Source organism: Vicugna pacos, chromosome X (genome assembly GCF_048564905.1).
Source record: "Vicugna pacos chromosome X, VicPac4, whole genome shotgun sequence".
Lineage (NCBI taxonomy): Eukaryota > Metazoa > Chordata > Mammalia > Artiodactyla > Camelidae > Vicugna > Vicugna pacos.
In genome coordinates, this window is record NC_133023.1 from 92,661,389 (window position 1) to 92,676,673 (window position 15,285).

Genomic DNA, 15,285 nt, shown 5'->3' on the forward strand with positions numbered 1-15,285 from the left:
TGTACCTGGAATATAATCAGAGCATACTATACTGTCTTCACTACTTTGAAAGCCAGTACTTTAATGCTCACCTTTAACCTCTATCCATAGGGTTAAAAAAGTCCTTTTTTAATCTCTATCCACAGATTTTTTTTTAAAGATCTATTTTTCTTTTCAGTATGCTCTTAAACGTGCAAGTATCTCCTTTAATAATTTTAAAAACACACATATATTTCACTTGTACAGTATAATGGCCGGAATGTTTGTCCCCACCAAATTCATATGTTGAAATCCTAATCTCAATATGATGGTGTTTGGAGGTGGGGCCTTTGACAGGTCATTAGGTCATGAGAGTGGAGCCCTCGTGAGTGGGATTAGTGCCCTAATGAGAAAAAGCAACCGGGAAGAGGGCCCTCACCAGAACCCCACCATACTGGCAACCTGATCTTGGACTTTCATCTTCCAGAATTCTGGAAAGTAAGTTTCCGTTATTGGTAAGCCACCCAATTTATGGTGTTTTGTACAGCAGCCCGAGCTGACTAAGATACATAGCCATCCTTGTCTTTGATTGACAAGTTTGTTCTACTCAAAAGAGGATACACCATGGATTCCTGGAAGGAAGCCCCCAAAGGTAAGGCCATTTTACTGTGGTAGATGAGAATGGCCTATCTCATTTCCATACCTGGTGGCCAAGAGGGAAAAAAGAAACTCCTTGAGAAAAGAGAATTCTCTCTGTGATGTCATAATGTCTAGTGGCTGCAAATGTTGAAGTCACAAAATTACTCAGCACTTGTAATTTAAACTTTATTTCATATCTATTGTTAAATTACATAAAATCAGTGAATAGTTTGTAAGCTACACCATTGGACAGATGTTTACAGTTGAAATCATGAGATTTACATGATGATGACCAAAATGTATATTTATAACATCCCCTATATACAATAAATCAGTATAGACAGAGAAAATGCACTTAATCTCAGCAAACCATGCACACCACAGCAATAACACAAAATACTTTTTTTTCTGTAACAGGCTTTTCCACTGGCTCGGGCTTCATTCTGCTTTCCAACAATACCTCTCAGTTTTAAGAGCAAACATTGTCAATGAAAACTAAACAAAATTGAAACACCACAGTGATCTACAGAATCGTTATTTTAAAAACACAATGTACACAAAATAGTTTCACTCTAAAACACTTTGACTTCAAGGTGTTTGGGATTTTTAAAAAACGTTCCCTTTCAGTTGTTCCAGTTCTCAGATTCCCAGGACTGCGATACCATCAGACAAAATCAAACTGAGATCTATTGCTACAAGCGCAGAGCCAAGAACACTTATTTTTTAACCCAAATAGTCAGCTTCTTGTCCAGCTTGTGGCTTTATTATTACAGATGAAACTAGATCATGCAAATGAGCCGATTGTACAAGATGTTACTTTATGGTCACACTTCTAACCATATTCCTCATGAAAACATAAATGCCACTCCCAGTTGCTTTGTTTGATTGACAGCCAGGGGCTTAGAGTAAATCCTTACAAAAGTACAGCAAAACCTGTAAAATGGGAACTGCCCAGAATCAGGATGCTCGCTAGCACAGGGGGCTACGGACTTCTTTTTGCCCTGCGCAAAAAACATCTCTGCATAGACTTCCAATACCAAATCAGCTTCTTCAACTCATATGCTTTTGGCGCTTAACCTCACTGCAGAACACTCTTTTCTTTTGTTCTTTCTCAAAACAAAACCTGGTACACAGTTCACCCAAAGTATCGAGGTACAGTTTTTGGTGTTACTGAAGAACTCTGGCTACACTAATGCTTATTCATATCCAGGAAAATGTTTTTTCTCCTGTAATTGTCTATACTCTGTCAACACGAAAAAAGAACTCTTGGGCTAGAAATAGCCCGCCCAACCGGAAACATTACAATAAAAATGTACAAAAAGTAAATAATAATTCCTTCACATTCAGGTTCAATTCTATCTGATCAAGAACAACTTCAGCAATATTTTTAGACACATTATCCTGTTCAAGCGTTTCTTGATAAGGACCTCACTACACAAACATTGATAAGACAACTCTAGAGAAATAAAGTCCTGACTTTAATCCAGGATTATATATCACAATAAATTCAGCAACACACCATTTAGATGATGAAGAAAGGTTCTAAAACGGGTTAGTCTGGAATGAGCACAACTCGGAGAAGCTTGAAAATGAATGAGAAGCAGCGCCAAAAAGATTCCAGAATTGTTGAAATTACAGTGCCCAGAAATCATCTGGAAATTAGATCTTCACATTGGTAATCCATTTGGAAAAAAAAGTGTTTTGTTTAATATGTGATACACCCTGTTTAAAACCTTTAAATAGTAGAAGGTAGAAAAAGCTTAAAATTTCAAACATCTCTTAAATAACAAGGTATGAGTCCTGTTCTACTCGAAAGCCAATATGTTTACATAAAACTACCCATGTTCAGGAGAGAAGTTTCTGTATTTTCTCCAGTTTGGTAAAATCAACCATCAGTTCTTATTCTACTTAAATCGATTCCTTATTAGAATCAGAAGAAAATGAAAAGTTTCGTGGTTAATTTTAGTTTCTTTTATATTATATTTGTGCTTATCCCTGGGAAAAAGAATGTTTGCTTCCAAGACTGGGTTCTAACAGTGTATCATGAATAATTTAAAGTCCATTTCTTTGCCATAAGTGAAATGGCCACATATTATGTTTTCATTTTGTCTCTATAACTAATTCAAGAACTTCTGAAAGTATCGAAACAGCCATTTCTGGTGAGTCTGGTTTGGCTTTTGGTTTTTATAAATACGCCAACAACCAAAAAAAAAGACAATTTAATTACATATTGAAATTTGTTTTACCCACACACAGTAGAACATTGAATTGAAAGGCAACTGTAAAGGCAACATCCCAACTTTTTTTTTTAACTTCCAAACTGAAGGAAGCATGATGTGTTTGGACACTCTCATATTTTGAGATTTGCCATATTTTGACTGGCGCTTGGGGAGAAGTGTGCGAAAGCCTCTGGGAGCCACCTAACGCCATTTCTCTACACTGCCCATGTAGTCACTGGTGCCAGGGCTGGTGTGGCCATCGCCTGGCTCTTGGCCTGGGCTCTGCTTCTGGCTTTCCTGGTTCTCCTTCAGGCTCGAATTCTGACCCGAACTCTGAGTCAGATTCTGAGTCACATTCTGAGTCACATTCTGATTGACATTTGGGTTTGGGTTCTGACTCGGATTCTGACTCAGATTCTGGTTCTGGCCCTGACTCTGGCTCTGGAAATGGGTCTGAAGGAACCTTCCCTTCAGAAATTTCCGCTGTTCCTGACGCTTCCTCCTAGCTTCCTGATGCTCCTTCTGCCTCATAAACTGATACCTTTGCAGAAAGAGATCTTTTGCATAGCTGTACAATTCCATATCCAGAAAATTCAGGCCCTCGATCCGCTTTTGGATCTCCTCATTGATCTCTACGCTAGAGGCCCTAGTGGTATTATACTGCGTAAATGGCGAAATGAAGTTCATGTTGAAGGTTTTCTCAAACAGGTACTGGGTTTTCCGCTGAAACTCGGTGAGGCCGAAGAACGCCATGTGCTTGAGATTCGACTTGGCGCTTTCCAGAAGGACCTTGTTTCTCTGCTTTTCTGGCATGACTGAGAGATTGTAGCAGCCTACGAGGGTCAGGTCGGAGAGCATGCGCACCTGGCGGTTGTTGGCCAGGTTATAGGGACAGTCCATGAACTCTTTCAGGGGGCAGCCAGACCAGTCATCTCCAGTGTAGCAGCTGGGCAGCTCTTCGGAGGTTGGGGGCCTTCCATCGCAGACGTGCAGGGACGCCTTCCAGGTCGCCCCTCTCTGGACGTGCCTCCACTCGCTCAGGTACCGGGACACCGGGTCACGGAGGATGGTGATGTAGTGGAAGTTCCTGTGAACAAAGCACACAGGCCAACAGTCAGGGATGTGGGTGCCACAGCGGAGTCAGGGAGGTGCATGGCTTATGTGATGCTCACTGATCAGTAAGGAAGGCAAAAGGGGAATGAGGGCCATCTGGTGGCACTTGTCCCATGAACTGTACTGTTGCCCCCTCCCTGAGTCCCACTAGCCTGTCCAGATAGCTCATTTTTTCACCTAATTTGCTGGCACCACAGCTAAAGCAGGTATGAAGTTTAGGCCCAGGACATCGGCCTTTTCATTCTCCCCTCCCCCTCCTCCCTTCCCCTGTTTCTTTCTCTCCAACCAGTGACAACGTCTTCCCAATGACCTCATTTATTTCCCACTCCTCACCCCCAAGCCCCCATTATCTGATCATGAAATGGAGACTCAGTGGAAACAAGTGATTTCATTGAAATGATATGAGGTCGACAAGTGAGCTCAAGTTCTAATCTTTCTTACTAAATATACAAAAGCATTTTTCTAATATCTAGTCTCATCAGGACACCCTAGTAAAGAACAAAACCTCATTGAAAGAGTGTCTGACATGATGCTTTGGATTCTAGCTGTTGTCATAAGATCACGGCTCCTACATGAGCACAGTGGTATGCGGAGAAAGGAGGAGCCACCCGGGGCCTCCAGAAAGAAACACTGTGGTTAGTCACTGACTGAAATAGACATGGTAGCTGCCAATGGCATATGTGCAAGTGACTACCTTGAGTTCAGCCTTCTCTCATGTGATAACATTCCCAGCAGTGGACAGTTAACTCTATCAGCTCCAAAATGCACTTTTTCTTTACCCCACTGAAAGGACACCTGGATGGTCAGCACGTGTGCAGGCCCTGCTGTATGGCTATCTTCACTTTAAAGCTGCAAATTGATAAAAAATTCTTTGCTCAAACAGCAGACTAGCAAACATTTAAACCACCCCCCACACACACACACCCGTACATGGCAGGTGCACACACACAGACCCACCACAGCCCAGAAACGTCGCAGTCTGTGATGTGATCAGGCACACCAGAGGGGAGAAAACAACTCAACACTGGTGCTTTAATCAGAAAGGAGCTTCCGCTCAGATTCAGCGGATGAAGGATGAGGTTGTAGGAAGTCATATTGTGGAAAGAAAACAACAGTAAACACGGAATATTAGCATTTTGTTTCTTAAAGGAAAATCACGGCTTTTCTGAAGTTTCTTCATTCCCATTTGAGAGATGGTGGTTCTGAACACACACAGGAGGAGCCAGAGGGAACCAACTCAATCACCCAACTGGCTGAGTCTGGCGGCTGATGTCCTCTGAGCAAATGGTTCTCCCAAGTCTTGGGCTTTGAGCAACGCCGACACCCTGGGGTCTGTCCTGTGTGCCTCTATGCTGTGCAAGGTGTCTCTTCTGCCCGCCGTGACCTTCCTTCTTTGACTGGAAAATTCTAGGCATCCTTCAAGTTCCAGTCCAAGTACTCTCTCTCCTCTGAGAAAACTGACCTCGCCCCTTGCTGCCAGCCGCCACCTCTTCCTCTGTGTCACCACAGCACTGCCACACTTAACCTTTGTTAAAACACTTTTAATACCGAATGGCCATCAGTTGTTTGTGTATCTGCTTAAAGTATGTTTTCTGGGACAGCGGCTCTGCTTATTCTTCTAGGAGTCTCACCTCGTCCATTTCAGCTCCGGACTTTGCCTTTACACTGGCCACAAAGCAGAATGGCAGTGACTTCTTTAAATGGCTTATTTAATGAAATGTCCCAGGGAATAGGAGGGAGAGAGTTGGAAACAGAAGTCCATGCTTCATCATATAAAAACTCTGGAGCCTCTTCTAAGTGCCATGCAAAAATCATAGACATTTTTAAAAATCACCTGATGTGCTTTTCTGGAATAAGGAAGCATGGGCCACAGGAGAAGCATCTAGGGGTAAGGCTGGAGAGGGAGCCAAGGTCACCCTCACCTACCTCACTGCTCTTCCTAGGACCTGACTTTGCTGGTGCCACTCAAATTCATCTCTGTAAACACCCACTGCTAACGACTAGCAGCTGTCGGTCCCCAGTAGCCTTGACCAACAAAGGTGACTGCTGTTCCCATGCGCTCCCTCCTTCCATGCCTAGTTTTGGTATTCCTTCATTCCTTCCTTCAGTATGTGTTTGTCAAGCCTTTATACTAAGCCTGAGGCGACAGACAGGCAATTAGTCTGATTATTTGGGAAAAAAAGAGAAATTTATGAAGTCCAGTGACACATTTGGATTAATCTTTCAACCAGCTTTTCCAGGCATGCATTATAAATGGGCGTCTTAACCCCCCATAATGGAGTCACCTTCATGCTTAGCTGACAGTCCTCCTGCCCTGCTTTGACTGGTTTTAGCCTATAGTGACATCTTCTGGTCATTCCTAGTGTGCACCCCACCCCCATGCAAGCCTGTGGTTCTCCTTCCAACTAGAAACTGTTCCCTGTCTTTCAGAGCAGATGGATTGCAACCCCTGGGGTTAGTATCAGGACCAGGGTTTTGTAAGCACCATCCCCACGTGGAGGGAGAGGAGGCACAACAGAAAGGCAGAGGCAGGCATTCTCAGAGGCTCTCATGGATGTGTGACTCCTTCCAGCTGAAGGTCCCCTAGTGTCCGTATGACAGGAGGGCAGTCCAGCGTGGGCAGCCTCCGTCTTTACGCTGTAGGGATTACTACGGCAGCAGAGAAATGAGTGGAGCCACACCTGGGCTCGCACACCTGGGGGTGCTAACAGCTAACCTACACTCAGATGCCGGTAGCTCTGGAGAAGCAGTGATTACCAGCAGCCTCCTCCTTCAGGGAGAATAGGCCTGAGGTGGCTGACTGCCTCAACTGGAAACACTTGATGCTGCTTGAAATACCATCCCGTGTGTTAAAAGGAAGATCTGCTGAAGGGTAGGTCTCCAGGAGTGTCCAGTGGCCTCACAAATTGCCTAGTGTGTTGGAAGTGGGAAGGCAGGTAAGTGGGACGGCTTGGTTGGGCAAAGGATTGAGGATGCTCATTATCCTGAAGGACGAGCTGCCAGGGAAATGCCAGAGACGCGGTCTTCCCACCCAGAGCAAATGACGATGTGAAAGTCCAGCCTGATGCGATTCTGACGGCGGAGGCAAGTACGCACAGAAACACGGGCAGCACTCTTCCAGTGGTCAGTTCTGTTCAAGCACCTAATGTGTACCTGGCACTGAGACAGACACCGGGGATGCCGACGGGGCTAAAATTCGGGTCCCTAAGGAGAGCATCTCAATCTGATGTGCTATGAACGACTGGAGCAAGTACAAGGCACAATGCCAGCACCTTGCAGGGATTCTGAGCCCAGCCTAATGCTAGAGGAAGTTTCTGTAAAACAAAAAAGAATTAGATGAGGCAAGAAGAGTGGAATGGAGTATGAGGCAGAAAAATCAGCATGAGCCAAGGCACCGAGGCATACACTAGCCTGCTGCGTGTGGAGGAAGTGCACTGAAAACATCTTACTGGGAATTACAGGGTAGTGGCAGGAATTGAGGATGGAGAGGTAGCCACCGACCAGGTTGTAGAAGGCCCCAGATGCTACATTAAAGAATTTAGACTTCTGTAGGCGACAGGGAGGACTTTAAAGGGTTTTATAAGCACGAGAGTGATATGATGAGATCTGTGTTTTAGAAAGCTCACTGTGGATGGTGTGTGGAGATGGAATTAGGGACATCAGCGGAGGTTACTCCTGCAGAAAACAAGACAGAAGAGGAGTGGGCAGACTGGAGAGGTATTCAGGAGGTAGAAGGAACAAGACTTGATGAGAAAATGTAGGGGAGATGATAGAGGAGGGGTTAAGGAGGCCTCCCAGGTCTCTGGCGGAAGGTTCCAGGTGCCTGTGGGCCAGCCATCCAAAAAGAGAGCTGAGTGAAAAGATAGTGCCCCCAGAGAGTGATCTGGGCTTCATGTGGAGCTGTCAGCAAAACGTGGTCGCTTCAGACCTCGATGACCTACTTAAGGATTGGTTTCTAGTTCCACACGTGTGGCTTCAGATATTTGAAGACAGCGTTTAAGTACCCCGAGGTTTCTCTTCTTTATGCTAAATTTGGTTTTCAACTCTTCTCTCCACTGCTTCAAGTCCCCTCACGATCCTTTTGCTTGCCCCTGAATATATTCCACCTTATTGGAACATGCCCTCCAGGCACAGTCTGACAAGTAACAAGCAGGGAACAGTCGATCACTGCCACATTCTTCTCTAAACGTGGCGTCATATCACGTCGGCCTTTTTGTCAGGCACGCCATGCCACGGACACACAGTCAACTCGATTCTTTCATTCTTTTACACACATGCCATTTGGAAACCCAATCTACTCTGTCCCGGACCGATGCAGTGTGTTTGTGGTCCTGTTTAATTTCTTCTTGTTTGACTAAGCTTAAGCCTGTCAAAACGCATCTCGATTCTGATTCTATCCCCCAATATCTTCGCCATCTCTTCTTATTTCTTTTGTCAATGCCTGTATCCACGCACTGATCAAAACAGAACAAGATGCAGGTGAGAGCAGGTCTGGGAGCTGCTGGATATCTCCCTTCAGGTTGACATAAACCTGAAGGGTGGTTTGATTTTGTTTTAAATGAGTGAGCCAAGCTCAGCCACAGAAAACTCATACTCAGCCTGTTTCAGTTAGTCGGGATTGGACAGAAGTATTTTGTGACCAAGCATGTTACTTAATTAAGATGACCAGGTGTCACATCTTTAAAGTGGAGTCAAGACTCTCCCTCAGTTACTCGGGTTAATTTAAAGGCCATTGTTTGGTGCCTCTGTATGCCCAGGGTGCCTTTCCAGGCAGGACACAGGGAAATGTTTGCCACCCTCTACAAATCTAGACCACCTTTTGCCTGTCACTGATAAGCAACTGTGGGAACAACAGCAACCAGAGAAAGAGCTGTCCAAGCAAGAAACCTGGGGGCCATCCTTGACTCCTCTATCTCGCTTACCACCAACACCTGAATTTTCCCCAAGTCCTGCTGATTCTAGTTCTTGATAGCTCACACATCCATCCTTTTGATCACTGCTGGAGTCAAGCCCTCATCACTTCTCTACTGGATCACCGCATCAGCGTGCCGCCTCACCTCCCTGTCTCTGGCCTCCCATCCATTTCATTACACACCCCTGTATGGCACACATCTGACCTATCATTCCCTAATTAAAACCCCTAATGGCCCCCTGTCAACTATGACATGAAGTTCAAGCTCCTCCACATGCCAGACACGGCCTTGTGGGACCTGGTAACCACCTTTCTTTCTCTCCAGGCTTACCTCTGTCAAACTCCCTCTACACAAGCTTTTCTCAACCACAGGTAATTCTGCACCCCTCTCTCTGTTCCCCTTCCTTGACTCTAGGACATCTGACAGTATCTGGAGACATTTCAGTTGTCACAACTGGGGTCAGGTGCTACTGGCAGATAGTGGGTTGAGTCTAAGGATGCCACTAAATATCCTCCAAGGCAGACAAATCATTATCTGACCCCAAATGTCAATAGTGCCAAGGTTGAGAAATCCTACTCTATATTCTATGTTCCAAGTAGGTAAAAGCAACTTTAATATTCCAAACTGTACTCAGGCAAAGACCCTACAGGCCCTTTTCCTTTGTATATGGAGTGCCTACTCTTTGGAACGGCTTCTATCTGTCCTTTGTAGGTTACCTGGAAACCTCCAAAACTCAACTCAAAAATGGCCTCCTCCGTGAAACTTCCCTTGACCTTCCTGGGCAGACCTAACTGTCCTGGTATTCCTCTGTTCTAGCTGTGCTGGCGTCTCCCATTGTAGCGTTCATCGCAATGTGCTGTATTGCCTAGTGATTTGTCTGCTTCCCCCACTGGACGAGCAGCTCTGGGAGGGTAGGGATCGTGTATCATTTATCAACATAAGCTCCTCTGGGCCTGGCACAATGTTTGACATAAAATAAGTGATGAATAAAAGACTGTTGAATGAATGTCTACAGCAGAAGCAGCAGAACTCAGATGAGCTAGTAGGAAAATGCCTATCTTTTTCTTTGATAAGGAGAAGCCACTAGATGTCAGTATTAAATAACACATATACCACTTTATGCTTGTGCCGGAACATTTGCAGGCTCTAGCTATGCAGGAGATCCAGCTATAGTCGGCAGCTGTTCCTGGCTTTCCGTGTTGTAGCCCAATGTTAAAGAAGGCTGGAAAGTTTAAGGTTATTAAAAGTAAGTAAATGGATAAAAACAAGAACCAGCCATTTTTAAAATTTTAATTGTAACGGATTATCTTGAAATAAGTACCTGAGTTCTAAGTCACAGAATTCGAGATCAGAGCAAGAAGAAACCTTTGCAATGGCAAATTATCTGGGTCAAAGCCTTCACTTTAGAGGTGAAGAAATCAAGGCCCCGAGAGAGGCAAAGATTTGCCCACAAGTCACAAGTTGTCAGTAGCTCTTGGGAATGAATCTAACTGTGGGGAATATTCCTGGGTTGAAGGCCGATATTTTTAGTAGCTCCTGTCTTTGTGTCTGTTCATTACCTAGGGCGGCACAAGGGACCGTGCCTGCAAGAGCCCACGGTGGGAAACATTTGGCTGCTGAGAGAAAACACTTCCTCACACCAGCTGCATAGCCAGAAGCTGGGGATGCTTTGTGCCCAGAACTTACACATGAACTCCCAGCAATACTGTGAATCAGATGTTATCATTCCCATTTTGAGGATGAAGAAACTGAGACTAATAGAGATGTGATCTGACCCAATGTCACACCACAAGTTAAGCTGGGGCCCTCAGGCTCGAACCAGTCTCTCTTTGACTCCAGATCCTGTATTCTTCCTATCCTACTGCTGAGACACAAACCCAGGACCTCTGCTCCTGCAAACAAGCTAGAGCAGTGGTCCTCCAACTGTGCTCCCAGAACCAGCAGCATCAGCATCACTTAGGAACTTGTTTGAAATGCTCATTCTTGAGTCCACCCACAGAAACAGAAACTCAGGGATGGTTGCAGCCTGGCGATCTGTGTTTTAACAAGCCCTCCAGGAAATTCTGATGCACACACATGTTCGAGTTCGAGAATCACTGTCCCAGGCATGTGGCTTCAGAACTGAAAGTCTCTTAGGGATTCCAGGGGTGCCCAGAGTGTGGACAAACCAAGTGAACCCCCAAGAGAAGGCACGAGGCAAGCTTAAGGATGCCCACTGCTGTCCAGGGAAAGCCCAGGGAACTTGGCTGGAGCAAAGTTATGAGGATCCTGCTGTAAACATTTACTTTCCTTTAAGGCCACTGGTTCACGAAAGGCCACAGTAAGGTTGTTCCTGCACCACTCAAAGGGGAAATAAATATTAAAGCCAGTTTTTATGGAAGAAGACCAGAAAAACTACACAAGTTAAGGTCATAGGAGTGATCAATAAAAAGTTAATTTAAGAAAGGAAACAAATTCTTAGCCCAAATCAATAGGAGTGAACATTTTATTATACCTGTAGCTTGGTTTTGTATTTTCCTTTTAAAGTTCAGCCTTTGCACATCTTGTTCTTGGAGTAATGATGAGTGGTACAGAAATAAGAACTGTGGTTGGTGGTCCTACATAGTCTGTGGGGCCTGAATATGACATTGCGTCATGAAAGCTGAAGGTCTGGCCTCATTCCTTGGTTGATGTCTAAGCCAACTGCACAGATCCTCCCACTGTGTGTAAACGACTCGGTCAAATCAAGGAGGATGGTGTGCAGATCAAACAACATTAATATGTGATCGCAGACTAAATGAAAGTACAGTTAATTGATTCAAAAGCAAATATGCCTCCAGTGGGATTGGATCCCCCAAGCCCTAGAGTTGCCATTTTAACTGCTTTTCTTGTGTGACTCAGATACAGTCCCCAAAGAGGAGTCCCGTAAACACTCCGCTCAGCAGTGGCAGCAGCCTCAGAAGAGTGGGGCTTGAAGAAGGGGCTACTTTGAAGTGGGTGGATGCTCATTTAGATGTGTTGTCTTGGGTACATTTGTCAGAACAGTCTTGTGGCTTAGGAGTTGGATTGTATCCCGTGAGAAGAGTGACCTGTGACATTCACACCAAGTGGGCTACTTCCAGCAGCGCCACCTGTGCAATTTCACTTGATCATCTTCACAACACTAGGAAGACCGAAATGATCTGGATGCCAAACTTCTCTCCTTTTCCCCTTCAAGCTGATGCTATGGACTCAAGACCAGGCTGGGCTTTCCTGGGTAACCCAGGAGAGGCAGGGAGCAGGACCAATCCTTGGGAGCCCACTGAGCTATGACAGCCAAAACTTTCACTGGCTGTTTGAATGGGTTGACTTAGAATCCTCAGCAGTACATAAGCATTCCAGGAAAAGCATCTACTGGACAGAAAACCAACTCGGAAAAGGCTGAAGGTCTCACACCCACCAAACAAGCAATCCAGTTGTCCTGCAAGGGTTTTCTGCTCTTCTTCACACCTCACCCAAAGGAGCAGGGAAGAAAAGAAGATTTCTGAATGTCTGCAAATCCAAACCCAATGTGGAATCCTACGCCCAGTACGTACTGGTGATATTTACTTCTTTTTAAAAGAAATCTAGCTCTCCTCTTTCCCAAAGCCCAGCAGGCTCCAAAGCACAAAAATCTAAGGACTTTTGCAAACAGTGAGAAAACTGAGATTTTAACAAGATGTGAAATTCCAAGCTTTGGGACCCATAGTTACCAGCCTTCACCCAGAGTCCACTCAACCACCTGGCAGCATGAAAAGTTGTGCGGACCCTACTTCAAAAAGACACCTGCACCCCAATGTTCATAGCAGCACTATTTACAATAGCCAAGACATGGAAACAGCCTAAATGTCCATCGACAGATAACTGGGTAAAGAAGATGTGGTACATTTATACAATGGAATACTATTCAGCCATAAAAACCGACAACATAACGCCATTTGCAGCAACATGGATGCCCCTGGAGAATGTCATTCTAAGTGAAGTAAGCCAGAAAGAGAAAGAAAAATACCATATGAGATCGCTAAATATGTGGAATCTAAAAAAAAAAAGAACATAAATACAAAACAGAAACAGATTCATAGGCATAGAATACAAACTTGTGGTTGCCAAGGGGAGGGGGGAGGGAAGGGACAGACTGGGATTTCAAAATTTGTAGACACTGACAGGCATATGCAGACTAGATAAACAGATTATACTGTATAGCACAGGGAAATATATACAAGATCTTGTGGTAGCTCACAGCGAAAAAAAATGTGACAATGAATATATGTATGTTCATGTATAACTGAAAAATAGTGCTCTACACTGTTATTTGACACAACATTGTAAAATGACTATAACTCAATAAAAATGTTTAAAAATATCACTTTCTACTTAACTAGTCTATGTACACTGTACAGGTTGGATTATATTATTTGAATTTGAATAAACTAACTCAATATTCTTCTGGAAAAAATAAATAAATAAATTAATTAATTAATTAATTAAAAGAAATCTAGCTCTACTCTTTCCCAAAGCCCAGCAGGCTCCAAAGCACATAAATCTAAGGACTTTTGCAAATAGCGAGAAAGCCAAGACTTTTAACAAGATGTGAAATTCCAAGCTTTGGGACCCATAGTTACCAACCTTCACTCAAAGTCCACTCAACCACCTGGCAGCATGAAAAGTTGTGCCACTTATACAGCCCCCTGACGTTTTTTTGCATTCTAAAATTACTCCGTGAGTTTTGGATCATTAATACTCAGTGTGTTTTTGAGGTGGAAAGAACTTTTAGAGAAAAACCCTTTCAGTGTGTAGATGAGGTAGCTGGGGCCCCACAAAGGGGTAGGATTCCCCATGTCCCGTGGAGACCAGTTCCGCCCTGATGGACAAGCTCAGGCTTCCTGCCTTCCTTTCTGGGGACTCCTCCCGCTCCACATGGTACTTCTCAGCTTCCTGAGTGTTTCTATCTGGCATCTCCCTGGCAAATTGTCATCCCCTGTGGGTTGGCATCTAGGGCAGCCAGGGAGAGGGGCTGGTTTTCTTCTTGACTCCACAAGAGTGGGCAGAGGTGAAAAAGGGTCCACGTCACCCCCCAGGGGTCAGGAGGAAGCCGGGGGAATGCCTCAATGCCACCCCTGGGGGTTAATGTCTTGCTCTTTGGATAAGCATCCTTGGTATCTCTTGTCCTGGATCTCAATGAAGATAAAGTGGATAATATATATAAAGTTCTTGGAAGCGAGCCTGGAACACAGCACTCAGCAAATGTTCATTACTATTATTGTTACTGTCCTTGCTGTTGATGCTCTGCTGATAAGGGTATTCAGCTAAAAGATGCTATTTGACCTTCCTAAAAATCACAAAGCTAGCTGGTGACTGTCAGGTCTATGTGACTCCTGAGCCCAAACTCTGGCCCGCCGCCCTGATTGATGATGCCTTAATTTGGTCTTTGGCCAGGCGGGTCTGAGCCTCCAGCCTGAGTGCTCTCACTGGTCGTACATCCTCACTTGGACCTGGGCACTAAGCACAGCCTAAGGAGCTACAGGCCAAGGGCCCGGCTGGCCTGGCCGGAGCAGGAAGTTTCAAGGAGGAGGGTGCTGGATGTTCCAGGCTGTGAAAGGAGGGGGCTGGTGGCTGATAGAGCCTGCGGGGTGGGATCTGAGCACGGCAGAGCTGGGACCCGGGGCCGGGGCTGCGGTGCAGCTGGCGACCCCTCTAGCCCAAACGTCCACAGATGAGGAAACCAGGTAGCTGGCTCCCTCGCCATCTCATCGTGAGAAATCTGGAGACCCAGGGGATCCTTTCTTTCGGGACCTCCCCAAAGATAAGGAATCAAGTCACAGGGCTTTTGCAGATGGCAGGCAGTCCATAAATATCATTTAAGGGCACTGCGAGCAGGCTGCAGCCAGCCGCACCGGTCCAGGGAGGCAGGCTCGTCGGGCGCGCTTTGGAGAAATCGTTAGAGGAAAACTAGTCCAGATAAATGCCTGCTCTCAGCATTGCGCTATTTCCCAGAATAGCACAGGGGAAAAGTTTGCTTCTAAATGAAGGCTGCCCTTCTCCAGTCCTGGGTGGATGTTAATGAGCTCTAATATTGTTTTAAGGTGCTGAGAGAGACGAAGTGCAAAACCCCGGCTTGTGGGGGAAAGAGACCTGGTTTACCACTTAAACTGTGAAGAATGGGAGCCATTCAGAGTTTCAAGGGCTGGCAGGGTCGTGCCTCCTTTCCCCTGGGAGGGTTTTTTTTTCCCTGCAGGTATTCAGGCTGCAGAAGGCACAATTACTGGGTAACACGGCTGTGCTGTACGCGTGTGGAAATAAGCATTATATCCAGTCCTGGGCACAGCCTCATTTCCTTACAGTGATAACACTGGGAATGGAAAAATAACTCACTCATCCCCCACCCAACCTCTCTCTCTAAAAAAAGAATCCATGTCACACTGGAGTGAGTACAGGAAGGGGCAGCA

The 15,285-nt window shown here is 45.2% G+C and overlaps 1 protein-coding gene across 1 annotated transcript in view; it reads right to left on the minus strand.

Annotated features, from left to right (window-relative positions):
• Positions 1-769: 769 nt before the first annotated feature.
• The window catches only part of HS6ST2 (heparan sulfate 6-O-sulfotransferase 2), a 273,042-nt gene continuing 258,526 nt past the window's right edge, over positions 770-15,285 (minus strand). The window contains exon 3 of the mRNA XM_006215966.3: positions 770-3,903. Coding sequence (XP_006216028.1) covers positions 3,018-3,903 — 886 coding nt within the window. The 3' untranslated portion in view covers positions 770-3,017. The remainder of the gene's footprint in view (positions 3,904-15,285) is intronic.